Genomic DNA, 14,008 nt, shown 5'->3' with positions numbered 1-14,008 from the left:
TATTTTTGTTACGGTGTGCGACTCCTGATGAACACAACCTTGGACCAAAACAGACTAGCTAACACACAACCAACCACCCAGGTCAAACAAGTCCAGGGATAGTAGTGTGTACTTATGCCTAGTAATTTTTTCTCTCCAAAAGAGCTACATTGGAAAGCAAACCCCTTTCATTAAGATGTCTATCTTTAGAGTGAGCAAATAAACATGGTCAAATAGTTCTTCTCTGTACCACCTACTGAAGAGAACTGTTCTGTTCAAAACAACCTTGACAAGCAGATACCCTAGCGAGTTGAGGTAGCACACAGATAAACATTGACCAAGCTGAAGGACATTGAAACTGTTCTGAGAGCAGGGTTTAAGTCTCTATATATAGCCCTGAGAGCAAGGCTGGTGGTTTTTATTTATCCAGACCTGTAGCTCCATGGCCCAGGTCTAACCATCCCAAACACCCCTGTCCCACATACACACAGATGGTCCAGTGTGAGAGAGACCTCAGTGAGAAGACACACTCCCTAACCAAGAGCCAACAGGAGTCGAGAGGGACGACCACAAGGTGCAATTCGCCAGGTTGTTTCGGGACAGAGAGAGAAAGAGAGAGAGCTGCTCCTCCATTAGTATGAGTCATTATCTTGACACATGTGAATCTCCCCAGTGTTTCCTCTATCATCTGGTGTGGCGGGTCGCTCTACTCCCTCCGTCCCTCTTAGAAGATGGCTTATTTAGTAGCTGTGGGAGTTCCATGGTCTCAGCATGATCTGCCTGGCTGTCAGCTAGCCTCTAACCTACTGTACAAACAGAGCAGGAATGTAGGGGGTCAGGAGCTCTTAACGCAGACTAGGGGGTACTGACGCAGGAGGGGAGGGGTGGATACACACACCTTTCAAACACACCTACACACACACACATCCACACTTTCCACACATCCACATTTTCCAGCTAGGAGGGCCTCTGTGTGGGGTACTTCCTCTATAGAAGAGTGAGTTGGCCTCTCTGGGTAGGATGGAATCACCAGGCATAACCAGGCAAGTATTCATTACTCCTAACCACACTACACCGTCAGTCTGCGGTGGGACTATTGACTCAGTGCTTTTGTTTGTTTGTTTGTTTGTTTGTTTGTTTGTTTGTTTGTTTGTTTGTGAGAGAGAGAGAGAGAGAGAGAGAGAGAGAGAGAGAGAGAGAGAGAGAGAGAGAGAGAGAGAGAGTATTTGTACATACAGAATGTGTGCTCATATGTTAATGTAAGTGGTTGTTTGCGTGGCATGTGTGTACATGTATGTAAATGTCTGTCAGACAATCATTGAGGGGTGTGTCTGCCATGTGAACAGTGATATCACAGTTCCAGCTTGAGTGCACGTAGATAGATAGATAGATAGATAGATAGATAGATAGATAGAGAGACAAGGCAAGAAGGGCCTTCTATGCCATCAAAAGGAACATAAATTTCAACATACCAATTAGGATCTGGCTAAAAATACTTGAATCAGTCATAGAGCCCATTGCCCTTTATGGTTGTGAGGTCTGGGGTCCGCTCACCAACCAAGATTTCACGAAATGGGACAAACACCAAATTGAGACTCTGCATGCAGAATTCTGCAAAAATATCCTCCGTGTACAACGTAGAACACCAAATAATGCATGCAGAGCAGAATTAGGCCGATACCCACTAATTATCAAAATCCAGAAAAGAGCCGTTAAATTCTACAACCACCTAAAAGGAAGCGATTCCCAAACCTTCCATAACAAAGCCATCACCTACAGAGAGATGAACCTGGAGAAGAGTCCCCTAAGCAAGCTGGTCCTAGGGCTCTGTTCACAAACACAAACACACCCCACAGAGCCCCAGGACAACAGCACAATTAGACCCAACCAAATCATGAGAAAACAAAAAGATAATTACTTGACACATTGGAAAGAATTAACAAAAAAACAGAGCAAACTAGAATGCTATTTGGCCCTAAACAGAGAGTACACAGTGGCAGAATACCTGACCACTGTGACTGACCCAAACTTAAGGAAAGCTTTGACTATGTACAGACTCAGTGAGCATAGCCTTGCTATTGAGAAAGGCCGCCGTAGGCAGACATGGCTCTCAAGAGAAGACAGGCTATGTGCACACTGCCCACAAAATGAGGTGGAAACTGAGCTGCACTTCCTAACCTCCTGCCCAATGTATGACCATATTAGAGAGACATATTTCCCTCAGATTACACAGATCCACAAAGAATTTGAAAACAAATCCAATTTTGATAAACTCCCATATCTACTGGGAGAAATTCCACAGTGTGCCATCACAGCAGCAAGATTTGTGACCTGTTGCCACAAGAAAAGGGCAACCAGTGAAGAACAAACACCATTGTAAATACAACCCATATTTATGCTTATTTATTTTAACTTGTGTGCTTTAACCATTTGTACATTGTTACAACACTGTATATATATAATATAACATTTGTAATGTCTTTATTGTTTTGAAACTTCTGTATGTGTAATGTTTACTGTTAATTTGTATTGTTTATTTCACTTTTGTATAATATCTACCTCACTTGCTTTGGCAATGTTAACACATGTTTCCCATGCCAATAAAGCCCCTTGAATTGAATAGAATAGAATAGAATAGAATAGATAGATAGATAGATAGATAGATAGATAGATAGATAGATAGAGAGATAGATAGCGAGATAGATAGAGAGAGAGAGAGATATATATATAGATAGAGAGATAGATATATAGATAGATAGAGAGATATTTATTCATTTGTACATTGTTACAACACTGTATATATATAATATAACATTTGTAATGTCTTTATTGTTTTGAAACTTCTGTATGTGTAATGTTTACTGTTAATTTGTATTGTTTATTTCACTTTTGTATAATATCTACCTCACTTGCTTTGGCAATGTTAACACATGTTTCCCATGCCAATAAAGCCCCTTGAATTGAATTGAATTGAGATAGGTAGATAGATAGATAGATAAAAGAGAAGGTCAGAGAAAGAGAGAGAGACAGAGAGCTAAAAGAGGAGAGAAAAAGAAAGACAGATATAGAGAGAGTGACTGACAGAGAGAGAGAGAGAAAGAGAGAGAGAGTGAAGTAAGGTACACTCTTAGAAAAAAGGTTCCAAAATGGTTCTGCGGCTGTCTCTATAGAGGGAACCCTTTTTGGATCCAGGTAGAACCCCTCTGTGGAAATGGTTCTACATGGAACCCAAAAGGGTTCTACCTGGAACCTAAAGGGGTTCTTCAAAGAGTTCTCCTATAGGGACAGCCAAAGAACCCTTTTTGGTTCTAGATAGCACCTTTTGGTATTAGGAATATTATTCCAATCCACAGGAGAGTCCTGCTGTCTGATAGGAAAACCACAACAACCCTTTCACATAATAACAGGACATAGGAAATAGTCCTAGATGGCAGAATTACCGCATCACTCATTCATAACTGCTCGTATTATAATGAATTGCCATATTACCTTATGTCCATAAATCTAGCCAAATTGAATAGAGAAAAAGAGATTCCTGGCCATAGGAAAATAGGAAATACCCACACAATGGAGAGAGCTGGGACTTTCATCCTAGCTGGCAGGCTGAGACAGTGAGGGAGAGGTTGAAGGTTTCTCTAAAGAAATAAAGAGAGACACCTATTCTATGGCACTACACGAACTCTAGCCGAATATTCAAAACAGACTTTCGGCCCAGTGTTGAGGACGGAGGACAGGGTTTGGAGGAGAAACAATGGCAGAATGAATCTTTATTAATTGGGATGTTCACCAGGGGAATAGTTTCCATGTGAGGTGATGATATAATGATGATGTTGGTGATTGTGCTCCTTCTGCTGCTAGTGGCAGAAGTGATAGCTAATGTACTGTGAGTGTGTGTATGTGTGCGTCTGTTACTTGGTGCGTGTACCTGCAGTGGGCCCAGTATTGAGCTGGTGGTGTACATGAAGAACAGTCGTAGGTAGCTCAGGACGTTAGCGAAGGCAAACAGCCCCTCAGCCACAAGGATGGGGTGGAAGGCATCCCAATTTTTCCTCTCTGTGTCCTCCACGTTCTTAAACTGGCACAGAGGAGATCACGTTAGTACACAAACACACACACACACAGACGCACACATAGACACAGACACACACAGACACACCTTGCTGTGAGCCACTATCTTGAGGGCGAAGGTGGACAGGTAGAGAGAGTTCATGACGAAGCTCAGCTGATTCCTCGACTCATCCAGGAAGTCCTCCAAGCCCTCGTACCATAGACGCTTCACGTCCGACCACACCATCCCTAGAGGGAAGGAAAGAATTTACTATCACCAAACAGAGTGAAAGGAAAGTACCATAGACCAGGGGTTTTCAAACTGGGGTACGGGACACTCCCACAGCCTCCACAAGGCGGGGGGGGTCCATGCGCCTGACATCAGTCAATTTTTATTTATTTAATAAATAATTTTGACAGTAACCCTCCAAAAGGTAATTCATAAACCTTTTTAATTTCCATATATACTACGAAGCCAAGTTTTGGTATCCTGGGCTTCAGGAATGTGACTAGAAAAAGATCTTGAAAAAGGAAAAAATTTAACTGAGAAAAAAGTATGCGGGATACTGGTGAAGAAATGTCTTGGTCAAGGCTAAGACTGCGCCAGTGTAATGAGTGGCGCTTACTCAGGTGGCTCAGGTGGCTCAGGTGACTCAGGTGACTCAGGTGACTCAGGTGGCTCAGGTGTTCAAACGCTCATATCAAACCGAGAACCTAACGCTTCTGTAGTTCTTTGTGAGTTTTAGTTTAGAAAACTATCTCTCCGCAGAAGTGACAGTTACAGGAATGGTAAAAACAGCTCGGTTGCCATAGCAACCTCAGGGAAACTGGGCAGAAGGGAGTGGTGCTTCCAATACAGCAGATCTGTAACATCTCAGGTGCATGTGACAATAAAACATACACACTGACTGTACAAAACATTAAGGACACCCCCCCTTATACCCTCAGAACAGCCTCAATTCGTCGGGACATGGACTCTACAAGGTGTCAAAAGCATTCCACAGGGACGCTGGCCCATGTTGACTCCAATGCTTCCCACAGTTGGGTCAAGTTGGCTGGATGTCCTTTGGGTGTTGGACCATTCTTGATACACACAGGAAACTGTTGAGCGTGAAAACCGCAGCAGCATTGTGGTTCTTGACACAAACTGCTGCGCCTGGCACCTACTACCATACCTACCCAGGTCAAAGGTCATGCCAATTCACCTTCTGAATGGCACACATACAGTGCACACTCCATGTCTCAGTTGAGCAAATGTTTTCACACTTTTACAGTGTTCGTTTTTTGTACAATATGATATAAAACACAAGAAAAACAGAATTTTGACTGCACTGGGCCTTTAAAACTGCAACATTTTCTCTCAGCTCCACGCTAAACTGTGTAGAATTGACCATATTCAATTCACCAAACAGAAAAATTAACAGAGGAATGGGAAAGGCATTTTGTGTTCACCTCGCAAGGTTCTCATTCTTGACATTTTACAATGACTTCCAGATTCAACAGGGAATGCCGTAAGTTATCCCACAGAGAGGCTCCTGGGATTGGTCAGTCTGAGAAATAGAAACCACAGGATTTATGTGTGGAATCTCTACGATCCAGTGAGGTGGGGTTTAGAAGTATTATCCTCCTGCGTGTGTGTGTGTGTGTGTGTGTGTGTGTGTGTGTGTGTGTGTGTGTGTGTGTGTGTGTGTGTGTGTGTGTGTGTGTGTGTGTGGGGGTTAATGAAATAATTTGTATTACAAACCCTTTCTGGGTCTTAATGGGACCCACTGTCAGGAACATGAATAGGGGAATGCAGGTTTCTGGTGTATCAGGATTTTTCACACCAAATTTACACGTCCGTTGTTTTGGTCAGGGAATCATTGCAGCTTATTAGAATTTGTTTGGGTGATTTATTTTTTGGTTGACCACACACATACAAAGACACAGCTGTTTGTTCACCTACACTTGCCCACAATTGCTAATAACCAGTGGTGGAAAAAGTAGTCAAAAGTCATACTGTAATAAAAGTAAAGATACCTTCATAGAAAATGACTCAAGTAAAAGTGAGTTTAGTGACTCCGCCAGATCAGAGGCAGTAGGGATGACCAAGCATGTTCTCTTGATAAGTACGTGAACTGGACCATTTTCCTGTCAAAATGTAACAAGTACTTTTGGGTGTCAGGGAAAATGTATGGAGTAAAAAGTACATTATCTTCTTTAGTAAAAGTAAAAGTTGTACAGATACCCCCAAAACGATTTAAGTAGTACTTTAAAGTATTTTTACTTAAGTACTTTACACCACTGCTAATAACTGATCCGCAACCTCCTGACTATATGTGATAAAGTGAAAATCTGAGGGACACACCCAACCCTAACCAGGAAATAATAGAACATGTGCAGTACAGTCAAATATGGGATAATGAATTTTGACAGGCCTTGTAGATAGATCTATGTTTCTGATTATAATTTGCGAAATTTTGGTAGGCTATTAGTTAGTCAACTTGCCTATAATTAGATACATGCAACTTTTCTTCAGTCATTACTTGTTGCCCTGGAAGACTAAATAAACCCTTGCTCACCAGAATAACGGCACATAGTGATAGAATGTACATACAATGTAGTTGTCATCTGTAACATTTGTTTTGGCTTTCCTCTTTCTCTCATGCAGAAAATACGTTTAGGGAGAAAATGTAATAACAAAAAAAAATTGGAAAGAATTTCCATACAAAATTTCCAAATGACATCAGTTTGACTGGTTTTAAGGAAGTTAAATTAAGTTTGGCTTGGATGTATATTTTATGTGGTTGAAATACTATCAGCTTTTATGATGCTGATTAAAATTAAGACTGCACCTTTACAGATGGTCCCTAACCACGCATTCATTCCCTCAAGATGCTGAAAGAAATAAATAATATTTCTCCACTCCTGTTCAAGAGTCTAAATGTTATAGGCCTACAAGTCAGTGTCCAAATTTCAGGTCCGTGTTCCGTGGACTGGAAAATGTTCCGGGAAGCCTCAGATAATAACATCGATTTATATGCTGACTCGGTGAGTGAGTTTATAAGGAAGTGCATTGGAGATGTTGTACCCACTGTGACTATTAAAACCTACCCCAACCAGAAACCGTGGATAGACGGCGGCATTCGTGAAAAACTGAAAGCGCGAACCACCGCATTCAACTATGGAAAGAGGTCGGGGAATACGGCCATCATAAACAGTGTCGTTATTCCCTCCGCAAGGCAATCAAACAAGCGAAATGTCGGTATAGGGACAAAATGGAGTCTCAATTCAACAGCCCAGACACGAGACTTATGTGGCAGGGTCTACAGGCAATTATGGACTACAAAATTAAAACCAGCCATGTCACGGAAACCAACGTCTTGCTTCCAGACAAACTAAACACCTTCTTTGCCCGCTTTGAGGATTATTCAGTGCCACTGACGCGGCCCGCTATCAAGGACTGCGCCCCCCCCCTCCTTCTCTGTGGCCGACGTGAGCAAGACATTGAAACATGTTAACCCTCGCAAGGCTGCTGTCCCAGACGGCATCCCTAGCCGCATCCTCAGAGCATGCGCAAACCAGCTGGCTGGTGTGTTTACGGACATATTCAATCGCTCCCTATCCCAGTCTGCTGTCTCCACATGCTTCAAGATGGCCACCATTGTTCCTGTACCAAAGAAGACAAAGTTAACTGAACTAAATGACTATCGCCCCGTAGCACTTACTCTGTCATCATGAAGTGCTTTGAGAGACTCGTCAAGGATCATATCACCTCCACCTGACTTGTCACCCTAGACCCACTTCAATTTGCTTACCGCCCCAATAGGTCCACAGACGATGCAATCGCCATCACACTGCACTATCCCATCTGGACAAGAGGAATACCTATGTAAGAATGCTGTTCATTGACTACAGCTCAGCATTCAACACCATAGTACCCATAGTACCCTCCAAGCTCATCACCATAGTACCCTCCAAGCTTAAGGCACTGGGTCTCAACCTGCCCTGCGCAATTAGGTCCTGGACTTTCTGACGGGCCGCCCTCAGATGGTGAAGATAGGAAACAACATCTCCACTTCGCTGATCCTCAACACTTGGGGCCCACAAGGGTGTGTGCTCAGCCCCCTCCTGCGTGGCCATGCACGCCTCCAACTCAATCATCAAGTTTGCAGACGACACAACAGTAGTGGGCTTGATTATCAACAATGACGAGACAGCCTACAGGGAGGAGGTGAGAGCACTCGGAGTGTGTTGTTGGGAAAACAACCTCTCACTCAACGTCACAAAACAAAGGAGATGAACGTGGACTTCAGGAAACAGCAGAAGGGGCATCCCCCCTATCCACATCGACGGGACAGTAGCGGAGAAGGTGTAACGTTTTAAGTTCCTTGGTGTACACATCACGGACAAACTGAAATGGTCCACCAACACAGACACCGTGGTGAAGAAGGTGAAACAGCGCCTCTTCAACCTCAGGAGGCTGAAGAAATTTGCCTTGTCACCTAAAACCCTCACAAACTTTTACAGATGCACAATCGAGAGCATCCTGTTGGGCTGTATCACCGCCTGGTACGGCAACTGCACCGCCCTCAATCACAAGGCTCTCCAGAGGAAAGTGCAGTCTGCCCAACGCATCACCAGGTGCAAACTACCTGCCCTCCAGGACACCTACAGCACCTGATGTCACATGAAGGCCATAAAGATCATCAAGGACAACAACCACCTGAGCCACAGCCTGTTCACCCCACTATCATCCACAAGGCAAGGTCAGTACAGGTGCATCAAAGCTGGGACTGAAAAACAGCTTCTATCTCAAGGCCATCAGACTGTGAAACAGCCATCACTAACATAAATTGGCTGCTGCCAACATACAGACCCAAATCACTGGCCACTTGCCTATGTCACATGGCCATCGCTCATCCGTATATTTTATGTACATATTCTTATTCCATCCCTTCACATTTGTGTGTATAAGATAGTTGTTGTGAAATTGTTAGATTACTTGTTAGATATTACTGCATTGTCAGAAGTAGAAGCACAAGCTTTTCGCTAAACTCGCAAAAACATCTGCTAACCATGTGTATGTGATAAATACAATTTGATTTGATTTGAGGTAGACTACTATTCCATTTAACTCATCTGAACAGTACAGTTCCCTTGACGTGCCATAGGCTAGTTGAAGTCCCTGCCTTGTGACTATATTACATATACTGTAATATAGCCGGCACTGCTATCATCCACATTTACCACTTCACCAAATCCTTCCCAAACATTAGGCTACTTTTCTGGCCCTCCCTCGCAGCTTTTCTCTTATTGAATTAAACTCTGACAGTACTCTTTTTGCCTCAGTAGATCAACGTGAACTTTTTCTGCCCAAGTTCCCAAAATCATTTGGCAATTGGCGCATTTGGCAGTTGACATATCTGATTTTGGCATTAACGTGAGGCATCTGGCTCCTGGGATTAACAGAATGGGGGAAAGAGAAAGAGGGATGGAGAGAGGGGAGGGATGGAGAGACAGAACAATGGAAATGAAAGGAGGCCATATAATAAAACTGCTCCCTAGACACTGGAAGGAGACACACATCTGGAACTAAAAGGGCCAATAAAAATTCTACAAACCCAGTATTCGCCTTAGAATTTCAGCAATAAGAACCAACAGTAGTAAAAGTCTTCAGAAACAGAATAGCAGAAAAACAGAGGTAATAGGCAACAACTATCTGTTATTGAACTGCAATCCAATACTTTATTTACATATGCCTACCCCATGGCCATTTTAATAGTCAAAACTGTTGATGATTTTCATTAGATTGATCTCGATCTTAATAACGACTTTGATCAATAACTGATTTGATTACATGGAAAGAAGTATCAGGAAACTGTACATGGATGGATGTGCTGGTCTTGTTGTATTAGTTAAGGAGTATTCCTCCCTCTAGTGGGCTATTTCTGTGTCCTCAAACCCCTAAAACCTGTATCCAAACTCCTCTCTCCCACAGCCTCTAACAAGATTCCTCTCCAGACAGAAAGGCATGTAGAGTAGTGTTCGCTCACTGCCAAGCTACACAATGAACTAGATAATAGACAAGACATTGTTTATTGACATGATCCGTGAGCCAATAGGACCTGTGCTGTACTTTATTTAATTTCCCGTCTAGAAAAGTAATTTGAGCAATGAATCAAAAGAAACAAGCACGTAGCAACTACAGAACATACTAGAACAACTATATCCCTCTCTACCTCTCACTCTCTGTCTCCCTCTGTCTATCTCTTTACCCTCTCTCTCTCTTTCTCTCTCTCCTTTCCTCTCCTCTCTCTTCTCCTCTACCCCTCTCTCTCTCTTTCTTTCTACTGTGTCTGGTATTGAAACAGACTGATTCTCCAGAGAGCAGAGGGATGCTAGAGAGAGGAGACTAATTTGGGAACACAGGCCATTACACTGATTGGATGATCATGTTTTTTGGGCAGCGGAGAAAGTAGAAAGAGAGAAAAAAAGAGGAGATTAGATGAGAGGAGAGGAGCAGAGCAGAGAGGAGGGGAGTGGAGGGAAAGGAGGGGAGGGGAGAGAGCGAAGATGAGAGGAGAGGGCAAGGGATGGGGAGGAGCAGAGAGGACAGGAAAGGTGGCTGTCCTGAGAAACCAATAAGTAGTTCTACAGTCAGTGTCATTGATCTGTGTGTGTGTGTGTGTGTGTGTGTGTGTGTGTGTGTGTGTGTGTGTGCGCGTGTGCGTGTGCGTGTGTGTGTGTGTGTGTGTGTGTGAGACCAAAGAGCCATCATTCAGCGTGGTGTGAATATCAAATCAAATAACATTTTATTTGTCACATTCGCCGAATACAACAGGGGTAGACCTTAATGTGAAATGCTTATTTACAAGCCCTTAAAACCAACAACAAAGTCCAAGAAATAGAGTTAAGAAAAAGTAATAAATAAACAAAAGTAAAAAATTAAATTAAAAGTAACACAATAAAGTAACAATAACGAGGCTATATACAGGGGTTACCGGTACTGAGTCAATGTTCGGGGGTACAGGTTAGACAAGATCATTTGTACCTGAAGGTAGGGGCAAAGTGACTATGCATAGATAATGAACAGCGAGTAGCAGCAGTGTAAAAACTATGTAAATAGTCCGGGTGGCCATTTGATTCATTGTTCAGCAGTCTTATGGCTTGGGGGATAGAAGCTGTTAAGGAGCCTTTTGGACCTAGAGTTCCGGTACCGCTTGCCATGCGATAGCAGAGAGAACAGTCTATGACTTGGGTGACTGGAGTCTTCGACAATGTTTTTGGCCTTCCTCTGACACCGCTCGGATGCCGAGCAGTTGCCATACCAGGTGGTGATGGATACTCTCGATGACGCAGTTGTAAAACTTTGAGAGGATCTGGGGACCCATGCCAAATCTTTTCAGTCTCCTGAGGGGGAAAAGGTGTTGTTGTGCTCTCTTCACGACTGACTTGGTTTAGACCATGATAGTTTGTTGGTGATGTGGACACCAAGGAGCTTGAAACTCTCGACCCGCTCCACTACAGCCCTGTTGATTTGAATGGGTGCGTGTTCGGCCCTCCTTTTCCTGTAGTCCACGATCAGCTCCTTTGTCTTGCTCACGTTGAGGGAGAGGTTGTTGTCCTGGCACCACACTGCCAGGTCTCTGACCTCCTTCCTATAGGATGTCTCATCGTTGTCACTGTTGTGTCGTCAGAAAACTTAATGATGGTGTTGGAGTCGTGCTTGGCCACGCAGTCGTGGGTGAACAGGTAGTACAGGAGGGGACTAAGCACGCACAGTTGTGCACGCACAGACTAAGCACGCACAGTTGCAGATGTGTTGTTGCCTACCCTTACCACCTGGGTGAAAATGTCAGTGAAGACACCTGCCAGTTGGTCCGTGCATGCTCTGACTAAACGTCCTGGTAATCCGTCTGGCCCTGCGGCCTTGTGAATGTTAACCTGTTTAAAGGTCTTGCTCACATCGGCTACGGAGATCATGATCACACAGTTGTGCTCTCATGTATGCTTCAGTGTTGCTTGCCTCGTAGCAAGCATAAAAGGCATTTAGCCCGTCTACTAGGCTCGTGCCACTGGGCAGCTCCCAGCTGGGGTTCCCTTTGTAGTATGTAATAGTTTGCACGCCCTGCCACACCCGATGAGCATCAAAGCCTGTGTAGTAGGATTCAATCTTAGTCCTGTATTAACGCTTTGCCTTTATGATGGTTCGTCTGAGGGCATAATGGGATTTCGTATAAGCTCTAGCCTTTAGCTCGGTGCAGATGTTGCATGTAATGCATGGCTTCTGGTTGGGATATGTACGTACGGTCACTGTGGGGACGACGTTGTCGATGCACTTATTGATGAAGCCGGTGACTAGGTGGTATACTCCTCAATGCCATTGGATGAATCCTGGAACATATTTCAGTCTGTGCTATCAAAACAGTCCTGTAGCGTAGCATCCGCGTCATCTGACCACTTCCGTATTGAGCGAGTCACTGGTACTTCCTGCTTTATTTTTTCTTGTAAGCAGGAATCAGGAGGATATAATTATGGTCAGATATGCCAAATGGAGAGCGAGGGAGTGCTTTGTATGCATCTCTGTATGTGGAGTAAAGGTGGTCTAGAGTTTTTTTCCTCTGGTTGCACATGTGACATGCTGGTAGAAATTAGGTAAAATGGATTTAAGTTCGCCTGCATTAAATTCCCAGGCCACTAGGAGCACCGTTTCTGGATGAGCATTTTCTTGTTTGTTTATGGCCTTTTACAGCTCGTTGAGTGTGTTAGTGCCAGCATCGGTTTGTGGTGGTAAGTAGACAGCTATGAAAAATATAGATGAAAACTCTTGGTAGATAGTGTGGTCTACAGCTTATCATGAGTTATTCTACCTCAGGTGAGCAATACCTCGAGACTTTCTTAATATTAGACATCGCACCCCAGCTGTTATTGACAAATAGACACACACCCCCATCCTTCATCTTACCAGACGTAGCTGCTCTGTCCTGCCGATGCATGGAGAAGCCAGCCTACTGTATATTATCCGTGTCGTCATTCAGCCATGACTCAGTGAAACATAAGATATTACAGTTTTTAATGTCCCGTTGGTAGGGTAGTCTCGAATGGGGATCATCAAGTTTATTCTCCAGTGATTTCCCGTTGGCCAATAGAACAGATGGTAGAGGTGGGTTACCCACTCACCGACAAATTCTCACAAAGGACCCTGATCTCCGCCCCCTGTATTTCCGTCTTTCCTTCACATGAATGACGAGGATTTGGACCTGGTCTTGGAGAAGCAGTCCATCCTTTGCGTCGCTCATTAAATATATATTTTTTGTCCAGTTCGAGGTGCATAATCACTGTTCTGATGTCCAGAAGCTCTTTTCGGTCATAAGAGACGGTAGTAGCAACATTATTTACAAAATACGTTTCAAACAATGCAGAAAAACACACAAAATAGAAAAGTTGGTTAGAAGCCCGTAAAATGGCAGCCATCCCCTCAGGCGCCGTTATCATGATAGCAGACTGCTACAGATTGTTACAGTACCAGAGCACAGAAAGGGTGGTATAGAGAGTGTAACGCGCTTCCTCCTTCTCCTCATCAGAAGAGGAGTAGCATGGATTTGACTAACGTGCAGCGGGTTTTGAATACATCATGAAACTTTATTTACAAGACAAAACTAAACACACGAAGAACACTTGAATATTTTACAAAACAACAAAACGAAGAAGACAGACCTGAACGAGAGTACTTACATAAAACACGAAGAACGCACGGACAGGGAAAACAGACTACACAAAAACCGAACAAACGCTACAGTCCCGTGTGGTACACCGACAAGGACACAGGAGACAATCACCCACAAACAAACAGTGAGAACAACCTACCTTAATATGACTCTCAATTAGAGGAAAACGCAAAACACCTGCCTCTAATTAAGAGCCATACCAGGCAACCCAAAACCAACATAGAAACAGCAAACATAGACTGCCCACCCAAAACTCACGCCCTGACCATCAC

At 43.6% G+C, this 14,008-nt stretch overlaps 1 protein-coding gene across 1 annotated transcript in view; it reads right to left on the bottom strand.

Annotated features, from left to right (window-relative positions):
• The window catches only part of trpc1 (transient receptor potential cation channel, subfamily C, member 1), a 36,076-nt gene that overhangs the window by 2,228 nt on the left and 19,840 nt on the right, over positions 1 to 14,008 (bottom strand). The window contains exons 8-9 of the mRNA XM_071414926.1: positions 4,136 to 4,275; positions 3,905 to 4,054 (exon numbers count right to left, since the gene is read on the bottom strand). Coding sequence (XP_071271027.1) covers positions 3,905 to 4,054; positions 4,136 to 4,275 — 290 coding nt within the window. The remainder of the gene's footprint in view (positions 1 to 3,904; positions 4,055 to 4,135; positions 4,276 to 14,008) is intronic.

Source organism: Salvelinus alpinus, chromosome 8, assembly GCF_045679555.1.
Source record: "Salvelinus alpinus chromosome 8, SLU_Salpinus.1, whole genome shotgun sequence".
Lineage (NCBI taxonomy): Eukaryota > Metazoa > Chordata > Actinopteri > Salmoniformes > Salmonidae > Salvelinus > Salvelinus alpinus.
This window is presented reverse-complemented; position numbering and strand designations above follow the sequence as displayed.